Source organism: Coturnix japonica, chromosome 2 (assembly GCF_054131305.1).
Source record: "Coturnix japonica strain WE chromosome 2, WE-NBRP24, whole genome shotgun sequence".
Classification (NCBI taxonomy): Eukaryota; Metazoa; Chordata; class Aves; order Galliformes; family Phasianidae; genus Coturnix; species Coturnix japonica.
Window position 1 is genome coordinate 88,178,676 of NC_140664.1, and position 19,804 is coordinate 88,198,479.

At 43.6% G+C, this 19,804-nt stretch overlaps 1 protein-coding gene across 17 annotated transcripts in view; it reads right to left on the reverse strand.

Moving 5' to 3' along the window:
- The window catches only part of TENT4A (terminal nucleotidyltransferase 4A), a 54,185-nt gene extending 34,479 nt beyond the window's left edge, over window positions 1-19,706 (reverse strand). For 4 of the 17 annotated variants that reach the window (XR_014942854.1, XR_014942853.1, XM_085537924.1 and 1 more), the window contains exons 1-3: window positions 18,634-19,703; window positions 2,299-2,422; window positions 391-437 (exon numbers count right to left, since the gene is read on the reverse strand). Coding sequence is in view for 15 of the 17 variants with exons in the window: in XM_085537924.1 (XP_085394050.1) it covers window positions 391-437; window positions 2,299-2,422; window positions 18,634-19,460 (998 nt within the window). In the remaining 2 variants the exon portion in view is untranslated. Of the gene's footprint in view, window positions 1-390; window positions 438-2,298; window positions 2,423-9,499; window positions 9,674-11,959; window positions 12,155-15,878; window positions 16,104-18,633 lie in introns of those variants that run through there. The other 13 variants (XM_085537927.1, XM_015854369.3, XM_085537928.1 and 10 more) reach the window with 9 other exon arrangements.
- Window positions 19,707-19,804: the final 98 nt, after the last annotated feature.

Below are 19,804 nucleotides of genomic sequence, written 5' to 3' on the forward strand. Positions count from 1 at the left end.
CCAAAGAGTTGAGAGAACCCAGCTGTGATGAATCCTAATTTTGCAGTCACAGTGTGATACACAATAACTTTCATTTAAAAAACAGTCTTTAAATAGCAAGTACTGAACTAGTCAGTTCTACTGTAACTCAAAAACAAAATGCCAAAGATTAATCCTAAAGAAAGAAAAGGTATTTCACTAAAGCATCCCCAAGCGACTAGTGCTAACACTGGTATATCAAATATGTATCAAATCTAAGTTGAATAGCTCTTCCCTTGGTCACATAGGACGCTAAACAAATGCTTTACAGACACATCTGCACATTTCAGTCTCTGAATTCCTCCCCAAGTTTTACCAGTACTCAAAACAAAATCAAGCTTTAGATAATAGCAAATCATTCCAATTACTTACCTAGTTGGAAGATAAAGCCCTGTACTAAAGCTGCCAAATATCTGGACCTGAGCGGGGGAAAAAAAAAAGAATTATGAATGCTCATTTAGCTCTCTGAAGATTTATTAAGATATAGCCAGGACCTGTTAGAGATGTGGCCAGTAAATAGAGCCAAGAGACTTTCTTTGTATACAAATGTTACATTTGTACAAATGCATTTTCTCTTATAAGTGCAGCTTCACAGGAATTTTTTTTTTTTGAGATATGAAGTGACTACAAAACTTGCAACCCAGAAAGCACAAACTCTAAACAAGTCCTTACTTATTTCCAGTTCTACAGAAGTATAAGCTGCTGTAAGTTTCCTTCCTTCTTGCGCCCTCTTCCCTCATCAGACAGCTTTACTGATTGTTTCTGGAAGCATTCTCTTAATTCGTTAACTTTAAAAGCAAATGCATCCAATTATTCAGTTCATAAGAAACATAAACACTCCAAATGTCACTGTATGGATGACAAATTATGGTAGACATTGGGGAGGAATATGGGAGAAAAGGAGTATGCTCAAGAGAATTTTGCAGTTCAGATCAGATGCTTTCACTATGCTCCCATCCTAGAGAACAGAAATCCTCCTCCACCACTACTGCAGCAAAATTTGCAAGTTTACTCCTTTGAAGCGACCCATGAAAAGGCAGGGTCACTTCCATGCAACAAATCTTCCAACGTGCTCAGAGGAGGGCAACAAAACTGGTGAGGGGCCTGGAGCACAGGCCGTATGAGGAGAGGCTGAATGAGCTGTGAATGTTCAGCCTGGAGAAGAGGAGGCTCAGGGGAGACACCTCATTACTCTCTATAATTTCCTGAAGGCATGTTGTGGTTAGCTGGGGGTCAGTCTCTTCTCTCGTGTGATTAGTGACAGGACTAGAGGGAATGGTTTCAAGCTACGGCAGGGGAGATTCAGGCTGGACATTAGGAAGTATTACTTCTCAGAAAGGGTGGTCAGGCACTGGAATGGACTGCCCAGGGAGGTGGTGGAATCACTGACCCTGGGGGTGTTCAAGAAGCAACTGGATGTTGTGTTTAGGGACATGGTTTAGTGGGAGCTATTAGTAATAGGTGAACAGTTGGACTGGATGATCTTTTAGGTCTTTTCCAACCTTGGTGATTCTATGATTCTATGCCTATAATTGTTCTGTGCTCTAGAAAAATCTTACTGTTAAGGAACAAATGTAGGTAAAGATGAAAACATTTACAGCATCTGTAGCACAACAACGTGCCCATAATCCTCAGTCTTTCTCATTGAAGCTTATGAAATCATAACAGTCTGAAATGCTTCCTGTTAATAACATCACTAAAGTTAGCAAAGTTGTTATCAATACTGTTTGTATTAAGTTCCTTTCAGGAACTTTTCATTTAAAAGCAGCTTTCTCTCTGTATAAAGGATTGAAAATGAAAGAATTTTGGTTGGAAGATAACTTCAGAAGTCAAATTTTCCCCATTAAGGCAGAACTGAAGTAATTCCCTCAATACCAAATCTGTTATGGATGCAAAAAAGGAAGTTTATTTTCAGAACTACGCTGTTATATAATATTTACTTACAAATACTCATATAGTCAGGGTACCTTGTGGATACATAAAGCTTATTAAATATTAAAATGATGTTAAGAGACACTTCCTAAAGTGGACAGCTCTTCACATCCACAGTTCTGGAAACTAAAAACTATCAGTACTCTCCATTAACCTGATATCTAGGTTTTAAGTTTCCTATACTTTTTAAAATAAATATCACAGCTCTAACAGTATTTTAAGTCAACCACATTAAAGCCTTATCTGTTCAATTCTGAAAAATAATAATAATAATAGTAATAATAATAGTGAATTAAGTGAAATGAGCTCTATAATATAACAGCAAGCCAGCACTTGTGCTATACTCACATCAGCTGCAGGCCAAAGATCTTTGATGACCGTTTCTATTCTTTTCACCACCTCTCTTCTCATAGCTGCTTCTTCCGGACGAGGGGACATGAAGTCATAGAAGTCAATTATTTCTTCATGTAGCCTAAAGGAGAAAACAGCATAATTACAATTATAATTTAATTAAAAAAAAAAATAAAATCATAGGTTTTGTTTCATATCGCCATCCAAGTGAAATCAGTATTGATTTCAAGAAAAAGAAGTGTCACAGAAGTTAGGTTTTGGAATAGGAAGCTGAAAAGGTTGAGGTCTAGGACTGCTGGGGATTTACACTTAATTTTCATAGCAGCACATCACAGCAACCTCAGCAATACCTACAAATCAGCTCTTGCTATATTAACAAACTGCCGAAGATGAAAAATAGCAGGTCAAGAACACAGGTAGACATTTGCTATCCTTACTTGCTCAGCAATGAAATAGGAATTCAATTTCTGATTCCCTCACTGCTTGCTTTAAAGAAAGAAATGAAACCTACACAACAATACAAACACAGACACAATGAGAATCTTCAAATAGGTATGCTCTTGTGGGGCCCGTACTTCTGCTTATGTGGAAGTTTCCACAGAAGGCTATAAAAGGGACGTTTTTGTATTCCTTGATACAAAAACATACACTTGAACTAACAGGGATTTCTTGGATAATCCAATCTGTTTACAAGCCATTCATTTACATGGGAAATTACTTCTCAACTGAACTTACGAAGCACTGTTAAATATATTCTCAAGTGTAAAACGCATGAATACCAGTGTTACATGAGATCTCAATCTTTATATACATATTAATTGCTTCCATTTTTCACCTTTCTGATCACAGAATCACAGAATTACCCGGGTTGGAAGGGACCTCAAGGATCATGTAGTTCCAACCCCCCTGCCTAGCAGGGCCACTAAACATACACATTTACTAGATCAGGTTGCCCAGGGCCCCATCCAACCTGATCTTGAACATCTCCAAGGACGGGGCATCCACAACCTCACTGGGCAGCCTGTTCCAGGACCTAACCACACTTCTAGTAAAGAACTTTCCCCTAACATCCAACCTAAATCTTCCCTCCTTCAACTTAAAACCATTTCCCCTAGTCCTGCTATTGTCAGCCCTTTCAAAGAGTTTACTCCCCTCCTGGGAGTAAGTTCCCTTCAGGTACTGAAAGGCTGCAATGAGGTCACCCCGCAACCTTCTCTTCTCCAGGCTGAACAAACCCAACTCCCTCAGCCTGTCCTCATAGGGGAGGTGCTCCAGCCCCCTGATCATCTTCGTGGCCCTCCTCTGGACCCTTTCCAAAATCTCCATATCCTTTTTGTACTGAGGGCTCCACACCTGGACACAGTACTCCAGATGGGGCCTCACAAGAGCAGAGTAGAGAGGGACGATCACCTCCCTATCCCTGCTGACCACCCCTCTCCTGATGGAGCCCAGGATCCCATTTGCTTTCTGATACCATAGAACACTCACTACCAACTGAGAATTAAGATGAATTTAAACTTCAAGATGAATGTAAACATTTTCATTAAAGACACAAAGCCATACCAAACAAAAAAACCAACTTGTTGAAATGAGATATTAACAACATCTTCAACAAAAAAGATAATGCATTCATAAAATTTCTCTAACCCAAGAAATAAGTTCGTAATTCAGTGTACTGAAGTCTGAACCATGCCCTCAAAAAAAAACACGTCCATTAATAGATTTAGCCTTCCAAATTCAAATGTTTATACATCTAATAGAACTCCAGTCTTACTTTTCTATGACCATTCTGTAACTCATTTTACTAGAAAACTCCTATCAGATATCCTCCAGTAGACCACATTTGGAAGGCACCGCTCACACTTCTTAAATGTCAAAATTCCTTTCTATACATGAGGATTTGAACAGCAAAGCATGAAAACACTGCTTCAAAAGAGTATATATTTAGAATTATCATTTGCCTTTCCTCTTCAACTCCCAGTCTTCAGCTAAACACTTAACTACAGCAAAGTAATTTTTTCTATTGAATGAATGAACATTTCCAAATTTCAATGCAAGAGGTTCAAGCTAACATTCATTTTATTTTCAGGAAGGTTGATATTTCTCCCCCTCCCCAAAGAAAAGAGGAGAAGGAAGCAAGTGAACATACGCAACAGCAGTGAAGTTCAAATAAATATTTCCTGTTGTCCTGTTTTTAAAAAAAATCCATAGTAGGCAGACAAAGAAATAAAAGCAGAAGACAAAGCAGTTATCCAACTGTGTTCCAGCAATTCTTCTACACCTCCACTAAGTTTGACATACCCTCACTGTGGATGCCAAACATGTATTAACTCGAGACTCGTGGATTTCTCCATGTCTTTTTAGCCCATTTATGCTTTTGTCACTCACAATATTCTAACAAGTACGTACCATGGTAATCAAGTGCCTTACTTTCAACTGCTGTCTGTGAGTTATCTTATTTGATGCTCTTTTTCTTGAGGAAAAATGTGATTACTGACAGCTTGTCTGCAAACAATATTTTGCAGACACTAAATTCACTCGTCCCTATCCACAAGCTTTTTTTCCCCCCCAAATTAACAATCCCCATTGTTCTTCTGCCCTCACACAGAAGTGGGTCCAAAGTTTGATCACTGCTGACTTTCTTCAGCTCATTCTCACATAATTGTAGGGGTTGGAAGGGACCTCTAGAGATCATCGAGTCCAACCCCCCTGCCAAAGCAGGGGTTGCTTCCCTACACCACGTCACACAGGTAGGCATCCAGGCGGGTCTTGAATATCTCCAGAGGAGGCTCCACCACCTCCCTGGGCAGCCTGTTCCAGTGCTCCGTCACCCTCACCGTAAAGAAGTTCTTCCGCACATTCTTGCGGAACTTCCTATGCTGTACTTTCATCCCATTACCCCTAGTCCTATCCCCACGCACTACTGAAAAGAGACCAACCTCACCACTATGGCTCCCACACCTCAGGTATTTATAAACCTGGATCAAGTCCCCTCTCAGCCTTCTTTTCTCAAGGCTGAACAGACCCAGTTCCCTAAGTCTCTCCTCATAGGGGAGATGCTCCAGGCCCTTCACCATCTTAGTGGCCCTCAGCTTCACCATGTCTTTGGCAGGTGACCAGTTACACAACACCTACTCCGTGGCACACTTACTTTACTGTCCATTACATGCTTATTTTATTGTCTATTACTACTAACTGCTATTTCAGGATCTCTGAGCACACAGCTACTCTCAGAAGTTACACTGAATCTTTTCTGAACAATTACCACGAATTGTCCACTCACTTGGCACAAGCCACCTGAGTTATTTGCTTTTCTTCAGATTTGTGTCTCAGTATTTACCAGCATTTAATTTTATCTGCAATTCTGCAGCTTAATGAATAATAAACTCCCATTGCAATCATCTGCAGTCAGCTCTAGCTTTCTACTTATCTTAGTGCTCTGCTCCTTTCTCATTAATCTCTTCCTTCCAGGAATTTATGAATATATCAAGCAACAAAGTCTTAAGTAACTCCAACGATACTCTTCCTTTATTATTATTATGTGAATAATTTATTCTTTCCTTTAGTTACTAATAAGCAGTTAGTTAGCTTGTAAGTTCAGCAAGTCTAAGACAAGCTGCCCAGAGATGTGGATGCCCCATCCCTGGAGGTGTTCAAGGCCAGGCTGGATAGGGACCTGCACAACCTGGTCTACTATTAAATGAGGAGACTGGCTGCCCTGCCTGCGGTAGGGGGGCTGATGATCCTTGAGGTCTCTTCCAAGCTGGGTCATTCTATGACTCTATGATTTCTTTTTAAGGCTTCCAAAAATAAACCTCAAAACATCCTTCCAAAAAAACAACAGTAATAACAACTTCCAAAAGAAGTACCAACAGCTCTGTTAGTACTCTGACCACATGAGTAAGGGTTAAGGATGAATCCTTCATGGAACTACAGGTACATGGACAGGTAGCTGTCTGACAGATCTTCATTAAAGCTTGCACTAGCTCCGTTGTGTTTATTCATGCAGGCATATATGCTACAATATTAGCCAAATTCAGCCACTCCCAGTCATTGCTGAAAAAAAATGTGTTCATAGAAGCCATTCTGTAGGAGGGAAGAATGGGGCTCTCGATCCTTAACACACTGCACTATATTGTGTCAGCTTTCAGCAGCAGCCTCTAGTTTGTTAGTGAGATCAGAAAAAAATAGCAAGCACATGTACGATCCTCACCGCAGTGCCCCAGTGAGACTCAGTTCAGATGACGGACAGTCACAACCCTTAAGCATATCATGAAACACTCAAAAGAATACCAGCCTGCATTTCCTCTGCTCTACATTTACTCTTGTGCTGCCAAGAAAGCACTTAATGCTCCAGTTTGCATGGGACCTTGCAGTATCAAGGCTGTCTTCAAGTCCAAACTACATGCTAGAGTTTTAGTGGCCAATCTCCTCTAGAATTCCTCAGAATATACCATTAGACAAGGCTATGGAATGGTTATCGCACCGCAGAGGGTTTAAACACTCCTCACTGAAATTTTAAGTTACAATTTCCAAACAAAGAAAGTGCATGTGAGAACTTCAAGCCTGTCTCTGGCAAAAAAATAAAAAAAATAAAAAAAAATAAAAAGCAATGCAATTAGAACAATTTTTTTTTTTTAGTATGTGATCTGCCTTCATCTAGGTGTTCTTTCATCCCTCTAATTCTATCAGCCCTGGTGAAGTTTTGGTTTTCTTTGCTTTTGATGTGTAAGATTTCCAATTTTTAATGTACTTTACAAATCAACTCTCAAATGTTCTGCCTTTAACAGGCTTTCCTCCTTCCCATTTCACTCATGTCAACTGTTTCTCAGAGGAAGTCACCAACATGGTCTGTCTTTCTGTATAAGTACCAATGCCATCTTCAGAATCAGCATATGACAACATTTCAACTTAACACAGCATTTTCAAACATTTTAACCTCTTGGTTGCTTCTTTTGGCTCCTTCGTAGAGACGTCTCTCAAAAATGAGATGCTTTTCAAAACTTGAGTATTACTGTAGTTGGTATATTCTAAAGCTCTCTGCTCAAGATTACAAGAATACCAGCCACATAAAAAGGCGTTCTGCAATACGCAGAGCCAGATGCTGCATGCTGCTCAAGATTAATGGAGAAACTACTACGCTAGCTGCAGGAATCACTTGGGGTCTAAAAACAGACGACATGATATTCACGCAGTCAATATATGGATAGACCCCAGATAAGTATTTCACCCATGAAGCTCCTCTGATCTTTCTAAGCACTGGTTAACTTAACCAGAAACACTACAGGATCTTAATGATTAAGAAGAACATGTCCGTTTTTAGCACACAAGGTACTTGCAAGTAATAACTTGTGCAATATGTTAAAGGAAACTAATTTGTTTGCTTGTTGTTTGTTTTTTTTTTTTAAAGAGCTTTCTTCATCCCCTTCTGGCTTCTTAAAAACTTCAGGCTCTAACCACCATGTTCTCACCACTATCACTGCTTATGATTCTTACAGTACAGCTTTCTTAAAGCTGGGCATAAAAATCAACTTCTTTAAAAAGAAAATTTCACCATAACTATACAAATACTGGAACTTAAATGGAAATGTAACAGTACTGTTAGAGGAGGGTGAAAGATTAGAATACAGGGGTAAAGAGAAGTGCCTACTTGTACCTACTACATTATCTACACGATGTTTACATCAAGGAGGAATCTAATCACTCACACTTATGTTTACTGTGCTTTACACTGAAACATGCAACAGAGCAGATATCTTGTTTACCAAAATATTTACCCTTTACCATTTCAGGAAAGGCAAAGATACACTTCTAATCTAATACAAAATAAGACCAAGAAAATACATCCACAGGTTTTCATAATGTTTCTCTTTAAAGGGAGGTTTCTCAGTGATCATTTACCTTACTTATCATTATTTACTGTACCTGCAAGTATTATACACATAACATTCATTACCTCAGGGGTAATGAAACAAAAATCATAAACTGCATCAACAATCTGGAAAGTGAATGAAAAGCTACAGACACCATTCCCTCAGGTAAGTACATTCTTTTCATGCCTACACTATTAAGCACACAAATTTATTCTCAGACCTACACATGACTGCATCATTTACATTTACCTGGTCATTGAAAATATACTCTACTTATTTAAAAGAGTATTTTTCTAAATGAGAAGTCTAAGGAAACAGTCAAGAATCCTTATAAAAGAGTAGTTACACACATGCTGTAACTGCAGCATCATCAGCACTGCATAGGAAAGAGAGCATTTCAAGACGAGCTTTATTAAAATAGCATTTGCAAACAAGTAGATTCTGAGTGAAGCAACAACCCTAAAAATTGCCTGAAGGATCAGCTACTTCAGGTGTAAATGGTGAAAGTCCAGCAGCCACTGTGCACATTTCAGTCTTCTGTTGAAGTACTCTAGTTTCCCTTATAACTACTGGAACACACAATTGTGTTAAAATGGAAATAAAGGTGAAATGAAACTAAAACAACTACACGTGCTCTTTTGTTAAAACAGTGTTACAGCCAAAATAGTTCAATGAAATATATACACAATTGAAACAATTGTTGTATGGGAAACTGGTAGTCACAGCCTGAACCTCTGTTTAATCAGCTGAGGCAAGTGTGGTGTCAGCTGTGGGAGCACAGGTGAGGGTAATTCAGCTGTGCTACCAGAAGGGGTGGTGCCTGACTCTACCTCTCCTAGACTTCATTTAAGGGCTGACCACCACTAAGGCAGCATCTCTTTGAGATTGCTCCTCTGTGAAGATCGGATAGCCAGCCTCAGCATTTTCCAGTCAGACTGAAGGCATCCATATTGGTGAGTTTTTCCAATACATAACCTTTTGGTTATCTATCACCATCCTTCTTGTGTTATTACCATCTTTTGTATTATTCCACCTTACAATTGTATACTCTCAGATGTAGATTTTTCTCAGCATTATCTAGGATGAAGCTGCCTAGAAGAGGAGCAGAACCAGAACTACGGCCTAGTGGATATTAACTTACAGTTCATCTCCTCCCACGCCACACAGTGCCCATAAGGTGCCACCACTTTGGTCTTCCTCACTACCATCAATGCTCAAAGATCAGTACTCTCTGCTTACAGATTAGATAAGCTACAAAAACACTACATTCACACAGTAATACAAGACCAGCTTGCAGCAATATCCCATATAATTCAGACAATTACCTTTAGCATTATAAATTTAGCGCCTCCAGTGGTGCAGTGGTAGGAATGCCGCTTGCAACACCGTAGGCCCGGGATCAAATCCCCTGTGGCGCAAGTGGTAGAAGTGCCGCTCTGCTACACAGGAGGCTCAAATCCCAGGGGTTGGACTCGATGATCTCTAAGGTCCCTTCCAACCTGCACCAGACTGTGATACTGTGAAACTGCATGGAAGGCAGCAAACTCAGTACAGCAAAAGAGAACTCTCAGCTGTATTGAACTTCAGAGGGAATAGAGGAAAAGTACATTCGCTCCTATCCATACAACAAGGAGCACAGTTTAAAATCTACTGTACCATTTCCACAAGAGATCTTGTTTCCTCTCTGAGCTTCCTTTGCCCCAAATTCTTGGGATTCAGACCCTAATTTTAGATCAAGTTTCTGGACAATTATCATTTAATCCTTAAGAGCATCTGGCAGTTCAGGCACTCAAGAAACTAAGCTTGCTTTACACTTCAAACCAAGTGATTTATGCTGGACACTTCCAGACTTCGGAGAATGTCTGCATTTTGTTAAAGAAAAAGAACCAAAACTTTATCTGTCTTTTAAAGCATATCAATTCAGTAAGACTCAACCAATTTGCTTCTTAATCACAGAATCACAGAATTACCCGGGTTGGAAGGGACCTCAAGGATCATGTAGTTCCAACCCCCCTGCCTGGCAGGGCCACCAAACATACACATTTACTAGATCAGGTTGCCCAGGGCCCCGTCCAACCTGGTCTTGAACACCTCCAAGGACGGGGCATCCACAACCTCCCTGGGCAGCCTGTTCCAGGGCCTGACCACCCTTCTAGTAAAGAACTTTCCCCTAACATCCAACCTAAATCTTCCCTCCTTCAACTTAAAACCATTTCCCCTAGTCCTGCTATTATCAGTCCTTTCGAAGAGTTTACTCCCCTCCTGGGAGTAAGTTCCCTTCAGGTACTGAAAGGCTGCAATGAGGTCACCCCGCAACCTTCTCTTCTCCAGGCTGAACAAACCCAACTCCCTCAGCCTGTCCTCATAGGGGAGGTGCTCCAGCCCCCTGATCATCTTTGTGGCCCTCCTCTGGACCCTTTCCAAAATCTCCATATCTTTTTTGTACTGAGGGCTCCACACCTGGACACAGTACTCCAGATGGGGCCTCACAAGAGCAGAGTAGAGAGGGACGATCACCTCCCTATCCCTGCTGACCACCCCTCTCCTGATGGAGCCCAGGATCCCATTTGCTTTCCGGGCTGCCAGAGCGCACTGCTGGCTCATGTTAAGTTTCTCATCTATCAGGACCCCTAGGTCTTTTTCTGCCGAGCTGCTCTCAAGGACAACTCCTCCCAGCCTGTACAGGTGCCTGGGGTTCTTCCGGCCCAAGTGCAAAACCTTGCACTTTGCCGTGTTGAACCTCATTAGGTTCACCTGAGCCCAGCTTTCCAGCCTGTTAATGACTGGATTTACTTTGAAAAAGCTACACTGTGCTAAGAGCTATATAATACTAAGAACAAGAAAAGAAACTGATATATTAGTAGCTCCAAGTTGACGCATGACAAAATAGATCTGCTATGCAAGCTTCTGAACAGCTGTACGTTACTCCTGACAGGCTGCTGGTCTTCATCACAGCGCCAAGCAAACACCACATTATTTTGTTGCATCAACGAAGGAGCTTACCATATGTTAAACCTTGGAACTGCATCAGCAAGTACACTATGCCAATAAAACAAACCACTAAACACTGCAATCCCTGTCTTAATACTATTCTTTTCCCAGACACCCAAACATGACAAGTGATTAATATCCCACACAAAGCAGAAAGGTTGCAACAGCAGAAATATTAGTGATAAGAAACTAATAATGCCCATAGCAGGTACTTACTGCATGGCAATAGCCACTATAGCATTTCAGCAAAGCAATGCAATTCAGTCTTGAGCAGCACACAGGATAATCCAAAAGACATCTAAGTGTCACAGCACCACCAGCAGCAAATCCAACACACTGAATACCTCCACAGGTTAACAAAGCCTTTTCTGAATAGAAGTAGCGCTGCAGCTTACTATAAAAACAAGGAAGTTTTTCAACCAAAGAATCGTAACCAAAAGAATTAGGTGTTTAAAAGCTCACTGAAGACAAAGTGGTTGCACAGCAGAAGTGTGATGGACTGCTTAGCAGATTCCAGGGAAAAAAGACCTTGCCATAGTACCCCACCAGAAGATGTCTTCAAAAACCCAAAGTCACGTAAAGAAGGAAAAGAGGATTCAAAGATTAAAGACATTAAGAAGGAGCATGAGGAAAAACATAGTCAATCTAGTAAAAAGTAGAATCAGTGCAATGCATAAATAGTTATGACTACATCAAGATGTCAACATGGCTTTCTTAAAAGGAAGTAGTGCCTCAAAGAAAACCACTAGGAATTACTTGCAAGAATCAGTGAACCACAAAGGAAATCTTATTACCTACTTATGAACATTTGAAGTCCACATCCTGAGAAGAGCTTGCAGAAAGTAAGCTGATGTGAGAGCAAAGGGAAGATCTTCATGTAGAGAAAGAGTTTTTAAATGGAAAATAAGTTGCTGAAGCCTAGGTTTTGTATAAAAGGAAAGTCACTAGTGAAGTCCCAAAGAGTCCTGTACTATTCAGTATCCCCATCTGTGATCTGGAAAAGGAACAGAGTAGAGCAAACAAATTGATGCAAAAGTTATCGACATATAAGCCAGCTGCAGAACCGCAGGACATTAAAAGACTGCACAATGACTTATTAGTCAGAATTTGAGACAATCTGCTCACAATTCCTGTGCTGTGCTTTATATAGTGTTCAAGGAAAGACTGGATGTTGTGTTGAGGGACATGGTTTAGTGGAAGCTACTGGTAACAGGGGAAGGGTTGGACTGGATGATCTTTTAGGTCTTTTCCAACCTTGGTGATTCTATGATTCTATTTATCCTGTCTCTACATAGATGCAATGGAGGATTCAATATCAAGAATCAAATTCTACAAGTAAGAACTCCACAAAAGCATCTGGTCAATGCTCAGTATGCAAAAAATAGCAAGTCTGGTGTTGGAAACCAAGTTTGTCTCAGTTCCAGAGATGCAGCAGAACTGTGCAGAGGTGACAAACATATAGGCAAGAAATAACTTCAACAGAATGGATTATAGACTAGAAAGTGGACAATAGCCAGGTGAAAGAGGGAAGGGCTGGATCAAGTCAGATGCAAAGAGCCCCTGAATTGCCTTAATGCAGACATGACCAGCAGCAACTACAACTTAAGTGACAGGACAAATAAATGATTTTTAATTGCAACTTACCTGTGGAACACAATGCCACCGAACACTGGTGATCCCACAATCTCATACCCATTCAAGATGAATCAAATTCATATATCAAATCCATTATGAACTTAATGCACAGTCTGTAGCAGCCACTGATCACTAAAATAAGCAGTTTCTCTGGGAAGTATCAACACAGCTACACACTGATATAATAGTCTTCTCTCAACATTTGGCAAAGGCCTCTTTTGCTCTCACCTGGTACAACTGTTTATCCTTAGTGCCAATTACCATGAGTGCCAAAAATCCAGGAAACCTGAGAAGTGTAATGAAGCTAACACTAGAATTTAACTGCTCCAAGCATGTCTTATTCTCCTTTATACGCACGCAAGCATCTCTTCAGTAAGCCCTTCTCACACTATACCATTGCAGCTCAGCATCTATTTCCCATCTCATCTGCCACTGCTTCCTTTCATTCCCCTACTGAAAACAGTCCAGTCTAACAGTGCTAGGCATTCACTCTGCAAGGAAAGCTTTTGAGCTTCACCTCAGTCAGCTCCATTGTCTGCAAAAAGGGCACTATGCACTCTGTTCATGTGAGGATTCATCCAGCAGCTAGCCTTGAACTCTGCTGCATACCAACCTCTAGGCATGAAAACAATAATCCATTTAACCACTTCCTGATGCTTTCTCAAGTCTCTCCAGTCACTTACTATGACCAGCTTGTGCCCTTATCCTTTCATATTCCAGAATATACTGCCTAGTTCCACCCTAATCCTAAAGCCAGATGAAACAAGAATCTATCACACATTGCCAGCAATGCCTGCCTCTTTTGTATCAAAGCTTTCACTACAGGTATCCATCCAAAGTTATCGGTAACAGACACTAATTATTTAACAGCAGCATGGTTGAAGCACAGACCTTGGTGTTAGAAGGCATTATAGCAAGCACTGCCTTGAAGTGAGAAAAACACCCTTGGGAATCCCACAAAGCCTTTATCAATGCTCCCAAGAGCAGACAGAAAAGGCTTCACAGTTTCTCAAGTTTGCATTTCTTCAGCTCAGCCAAAGCACAAGAAAATACAAATACACAGAAGAGGCTGTTCACGTGCCATTCCCACACATTCAGCATCTAGTCCTAACAGCAACAAAGAGTTTAGAATTAGGACAGGTGAAAAACAAACCCTAATATAGGTTTGGTATACAGTAAGAACTCCACACCCCAGCAGCTACTGAAATGAATTTCAGCACATAGCTTTCAGTAGGCAGCATCTTTCAGCTGCTGAAACTCTGTGGACAAGCGGTCTGGGAAAGCATCATCATAACAGAATCACACAGAATCACAGAATGACCCGGGTTGGAAGGGACCTCAAGGATCATGTAGTTCCAACCCCCCTGCCTGGCAGGGCCACCAAACATACACCTTTACTAGATCAGGTTGCCCAGGACCCCGTCCAACCTGGTCTTGAACACCTCCAAGGACGGGGCATCCACAACCTCCCTGGGCAGCCTGTTCCAGGGCCGAACCACTCTCCTAGTGAAGAACTTCCCCCTAACATCCAACCTAAATCTTCCCTCCTTCAACTTGGATCCATTTCCCCCATCATAACCTTACTATGCTCAGAAGAACACCTCTGGGCATCATTTACCACAGCCAGACAGTGCCACCATGTACCCTCCTTCAGCCTCATCAAATGTGGAGGCATGGAGGTGTTTATACCCCTTGAACCCTACAACAGAACATTTGTGTTCCTAACAAGAGACAGTTAAAGACAACTGCTGTGGGGATGAAATGGATGCAGTTTCGCAAGGTGTCAGATGCCATGCAAAGCTATGAGTGCAGGCCTAGCACCACTTCAATGCACTGTAACACACTCAGTATTCAAACCAGCCCCCCATAAGCCAATGTTGTTTCCACACAGCACTGTAACAAACCAACTGGTATGCTGGATATACAACATCTACAATGAATCTGAACACTTTGCACTAAGTTTCAAGCAGTACAGGCTTCTGACAGCTAGAAATGGCTACACTTGGCTACATTCATATTAAAAAGCAAGGCATTAAGACAGATTTGATGTCTTACTTCTCAAGCTATGAACTACATCTTAAACAACCACATTGTTGTGCACACAAGCATCGCAAACTTTGCAATGTAGTAGGAAGTTCAGAACAGCCTGATTCTACATTTTGAAATAAGCTTCTGGTACTTAAAGTGTACTTTAAAAGCTCTCTGAATGCTACTTGTTCACGTTTCAAATACAGATTTAATAGAAAAATGGTACTAATTTGATACACAAAGGACATCTAATACGGTGGCGCAGTGGTAGAAGTGCCGCTTGCAACACCGGGGCCCGGGTACGAATCCCCCTGTGGCGCAAGTAGTAGAAGTGCTGCTCTGCTACACAGGAGGCTCGAATCCCGGGGGTTGGACTCGATGATCTCTAAGGTCCCTTCAAACCTGCACAAGACTATTATCTATTATTATTATTATTAATTCTACATCTAATGTAGAACCACTTGATGTGCTTCAAGCTACCAAAAAAATCACTTGTAGTTCTGAACTGTCACAGAAGTTTGAGCTAACCCAATAACGCTACAGCACACTTATCTTCATCACACCTGAAATCAATCCATCTGTCCTCTGTTCTGAGCTGCACTTCTGATCTAACTCCAGGCTTTTAATTGCTAAATTAATCACTCCATTGACGCACCAGAACAAATAAGGTTTTCTTTACCCTCCTCACTATCTTCCAAACATGTGGAAAAAGACAACATAAAGGTCAAGATTAGATAAACTCTAATCAAGCATGACTATTCTCAGTGTTTTATGAGAGATGTTATTTCCTCTACAACACAAAGTCTGGCGTGCTGCTGTCAGAAGGAGGTGAGAGCAATAGATGTGAGTCCACTGGAGAAAGAGGAATGCCATAAGATAGAGCAAAGCACAACCCTTACAGCATACAGTGGCGCAAGTGGTAGAAGTGCCGCTCTGCTACACAGGAGGCTCGAATCCCAGTAGTTGGACTCGATGATCTCTAAGGTCCCTTCCAACCCGCACCAGACTGTGACACTGTGATACAGCACTCCTGAATATCACCAGACTTACCATCACAGAGACACTGAAGATGGTCCGTGTGGAAAAAATGGCAATGACATGCACTGCTATAGATCACGTCCAGCTGTGAAAGAGAAACTGAAGACAGCACAGTACTATTTCAAAGCATGCATGCACTCCACCAAAAGTATTACTGAATCCTTGAAGAGTGCAAGCAAAGCCTAACATTTCCGTGCCTCTTTACAAGAGAGGGTACATAACCCTGAGCTACTGCTTATCACTTGTTTTTTCCTACACCACTTAAACTACACTCTACAACAAACTATACTTTCTCTTCGAAAGGGCTAACAATAGCAGGACACAAGGAAATGGTTTTAAGTTAAAAGAGGGAAGGTTTAGGTTGGATGTTAGGGGGAAGTTCTTCACTAGGAGAGTGGTTCGGCCCTGGAACAGGCTGCCCAGGGAGGTTGTGGATGCCCCGTCCTTGGAGGTGTTCAAGACCAGGTTGGACGGGGTCCTGGGCAACCTGATCTAGTAAAGGTGTATGTTTGGTGGCCCTGCTAGGCAGGGAGGTTGAACTACATGATCCTTGAGGTCCCTTCCAACCCGGGTCATTCTGTGATTCTGTGTGATATACACAGCAAATTAAGCCCTGCATTACTACAGATAACACTGATGCACAACAGGCACATAAGAGCATCTGCGATCAAGCCCTTCCTCCTGTCATTTATATCCAAAGCAGCCTGTAACTAAGGATTGCGGAGATTGACTAGAGAGCAGCACACAGCACTTTGACACACTGAAGACGCTCTGCCTGCCAACAGACAGCCACAGTTACAGAAGTAACGCTTCAGGGCTAGGCTGACAGTTCCAAGTAATGCTAGACAGCAAGTAATGAACGTAACTGTTCCAGAAGAAACCACTGTAAGGATCTATTCCCACTCCAGTACTTTCATGATGATACCATTGTTTGATCAGCCAAATAATACAGTAGCCTGACTTCAGGAAAATGAACCTCAAAAGCAGTCAGGCATTACAGTAGAAAACAGGCATCTAAAGCACCTCTATTAGTGACAATAATTTCACGTTATTTCTATCACAGAAGTACTTCATAGAAAAGTTGCAAGACCAAAACTGCTCTTGAACAAATGCTTGTCCAACATTCAGTAAGCTTAAGACTTATGTAATAAGTCTATAGACTCAATTTCTATGCTCTCCTCCAGCAATAGCTCCCCACTATTCCATGGCACTCATACTGTTTCGTGAAGTATTAGAGGTATGAAATTTGACAAACTAATCGAGGCAAACTGGAACCGTGTCATCACCTGCCATAGTTACCTACCCCACCGATCCTCTGCTTGCATCAGGTCTCACTGTTGTAACACAGATCCTTGACAAGACCAGAAAGCAATCCAGCTCCCACTTCCAAAGACACATAGCCAATAAGTTTGCATTAACTCCTCAGCAAAAGAGCACCTGTGTTATGCAACTGAACAGATCAGATGGAGCTTGGCTAAACAATAGAAGGCCAGAAGACAAAAAGACAAGTGAAGTGTGCCCTTAGCATAAATGGTGCTGACCCTAATAGCTAGAAAACAGAACCTGGATTTGCAAGTTTGCCATAGCTCTGCTCATCAGTCTGCCTGTAAAGTTGCCTCCCTGACACTAACAACTCTCACACAGACAAATTAAGATGTTAACTAAGCATTCCACTGCATATCTCTGGAAATACAAAAAGAAGATTCAGGCTATTTTAGAGATACTATTAGAATTTTATACATACAACCTCATTTCCTGCCAGCAACATTCCTTTTCAGTGTCATTTCAGGATTAAAAGGAGCAGGCAGATCTTGACCTCTGTCTAGAGAGGCTATAGCTTGCAAAAACCAAATTTTAACAGCATCTCTTAATTCAGAACTACAAAGCACCCAAAGTTTGACAACACCACCTAGAAAAGAAGGACGCCATCCTTCAGGTAAAGCTCTCACTGAAATATCTCCAGCACACCCAGTTAAGCAGTGCCTTTACTCCTTGCATTCAAGAGCTTTGGATTCTTTAAGTTCAAAGAAAATACTTTCAAAATGCCATGAGAAGTCTCCTCCAGCCAATCAATGCAACAAGTACTTTTTTTGTAAGATAACCTTAAATTTAGAAAGCAACATTATCCTATGGTTGAGTGATGTTTGACAGCTGGAAGATATCTCACAGCGTGCCCCAGATGCGCTCTACTCAAACTCCCATCCCTCCAATAAAACCATCTGAAGCAACTCTGCCTTTCCAACTAGCCAGTTGCATGAGAAAGTAATAGCCACAGAAGAATACAACCTTTATACAAAGTGCTCTTGTTGTTCAGGGAGCCGAGGTTTCAGTTTAGACACTGGCTGACATAAGACAGAATATATCCCTCAAAACTGTATCAAGTCCACGCTGACTTTGATACTTAACTCAGGCAGAGCTGTGCACTTCCCTCCACATCTATGTTCTGAACACACCCCCGAGCATCCAGCCTGCTCCAGCCCAAGCATTTAAAAATTATTGCAGGATTTTCCTTTGAGCACTTCTGAACTGAAGAAAACCCTTCCAAGGTGAGAAGACCCGAAGACCTCTGAAACGCTTCCCCTGCACTTCCACACTTTGGATTTCTACAGGAACCCTTCGACGCTTCTCAGCTCAGCACAACATAAGGCCCATGCTGCTGCATCTGCGGGATGTCACCGTTCCTTGTCACTGACACGGGTGCTCCAATAGCTCCGTGTCCGCACCCCGAGCCCCCCTTCCCTCCCCTCCCCGCCCCCCAGCCGCTCACCCCTGCACTCCCGGGCTGTACTTCCTGCTCTTCCAGGGGGTGCCGGGGCTCTGCAGCGCGGGCTGGGACGGCTGACGCTGCTGGTGTGGAGAGGCGGCGACGGCCACGCCGCGGCTGCCAGAGAGCAGGTAATTCATGCCATAGGTGCTGGCCTTGTTCTCTCGTTTCCTGCGGCCCGGGTGGTACTGGTGCTGCTGAGGAGAGGCCGGCGGCGGCGGGTGGGGGTTGCGGGAGAGGTGCGATGCCGGGTGGTGCCCGTGCGCGCCGTTCGCTTTGCCGCTCTCGTGGAAGTTGAAGAACTCTCCGGGCCCGGCACCGCCGCCCGGCAGCCCGGGAGGAGCCACCGCCGCTCGGGGGCCGCAGGAGGAAGAGGAGGAGCCGCCGCCACCGCCGCACGACCCCGAGGAAGAGAAGCCGGGGCTCTCGGTGCCGGACTCCACCGACGAACAGGAGGACGAGGAAGACACCGAGGGAGACTTCTGCAGCCGCCGCCCTCCCTCGCCGCCGCCGTTCACCACCGCCGCGGGGCCGGCGGCGGGCACCAGTCCGGTCAGCAGCGCCGGGGGGGACGGCGAGGGAGACGGCGGCGAGGACGAGGAGCAGCAGCCGCCGCCGGGCGCCCCGAGCCGGGCGCAGCCGTGGCCGCGGGGCGGTGAAGCGGCGTCGGCGGCCGAGTCCAGCGCCGGGGAGTTGAGGCAGAGGTAGTGCGGGAAGGCGCCGCCGCCGCCGCGGCCCCCAACGCCCTGCGAGGTCTCCCAGATCTGCATCCAGAGCGCATTCGCGGGGCCTTTCTGCTCGGGCTGGATCCAGGCCACGCGGGGATCCATCCACGCCCGCCCGCCTCCGACCCTCACGGCCCGGCCAGAGCGCCGCGCCGTCGCCCGCTCACCGCGCAGCCGCTCGCCTCAGCGCGCCGGGCCCGGAGCGGCACTACGAGCGGGCCGGGAGCGGCGACATGCGGCCCGGCGAGGCGAGCACCGCACCACACCGTACCGCACCGGCCCGGCGCTGCCCGGAGCGCTCCTCGCGCCGATCCAATGTGGCGTCCCCCTCGCCAGAGCCCGGAGCGGCGCTGCGCATGCCCCGCCGATTTTAAACCTTCACCGCAGCCGGCCGCCCTGGCAACCGCACATGCGCGATGGAGGCCTCGGGAGGGGGGGCCGCGATCCGC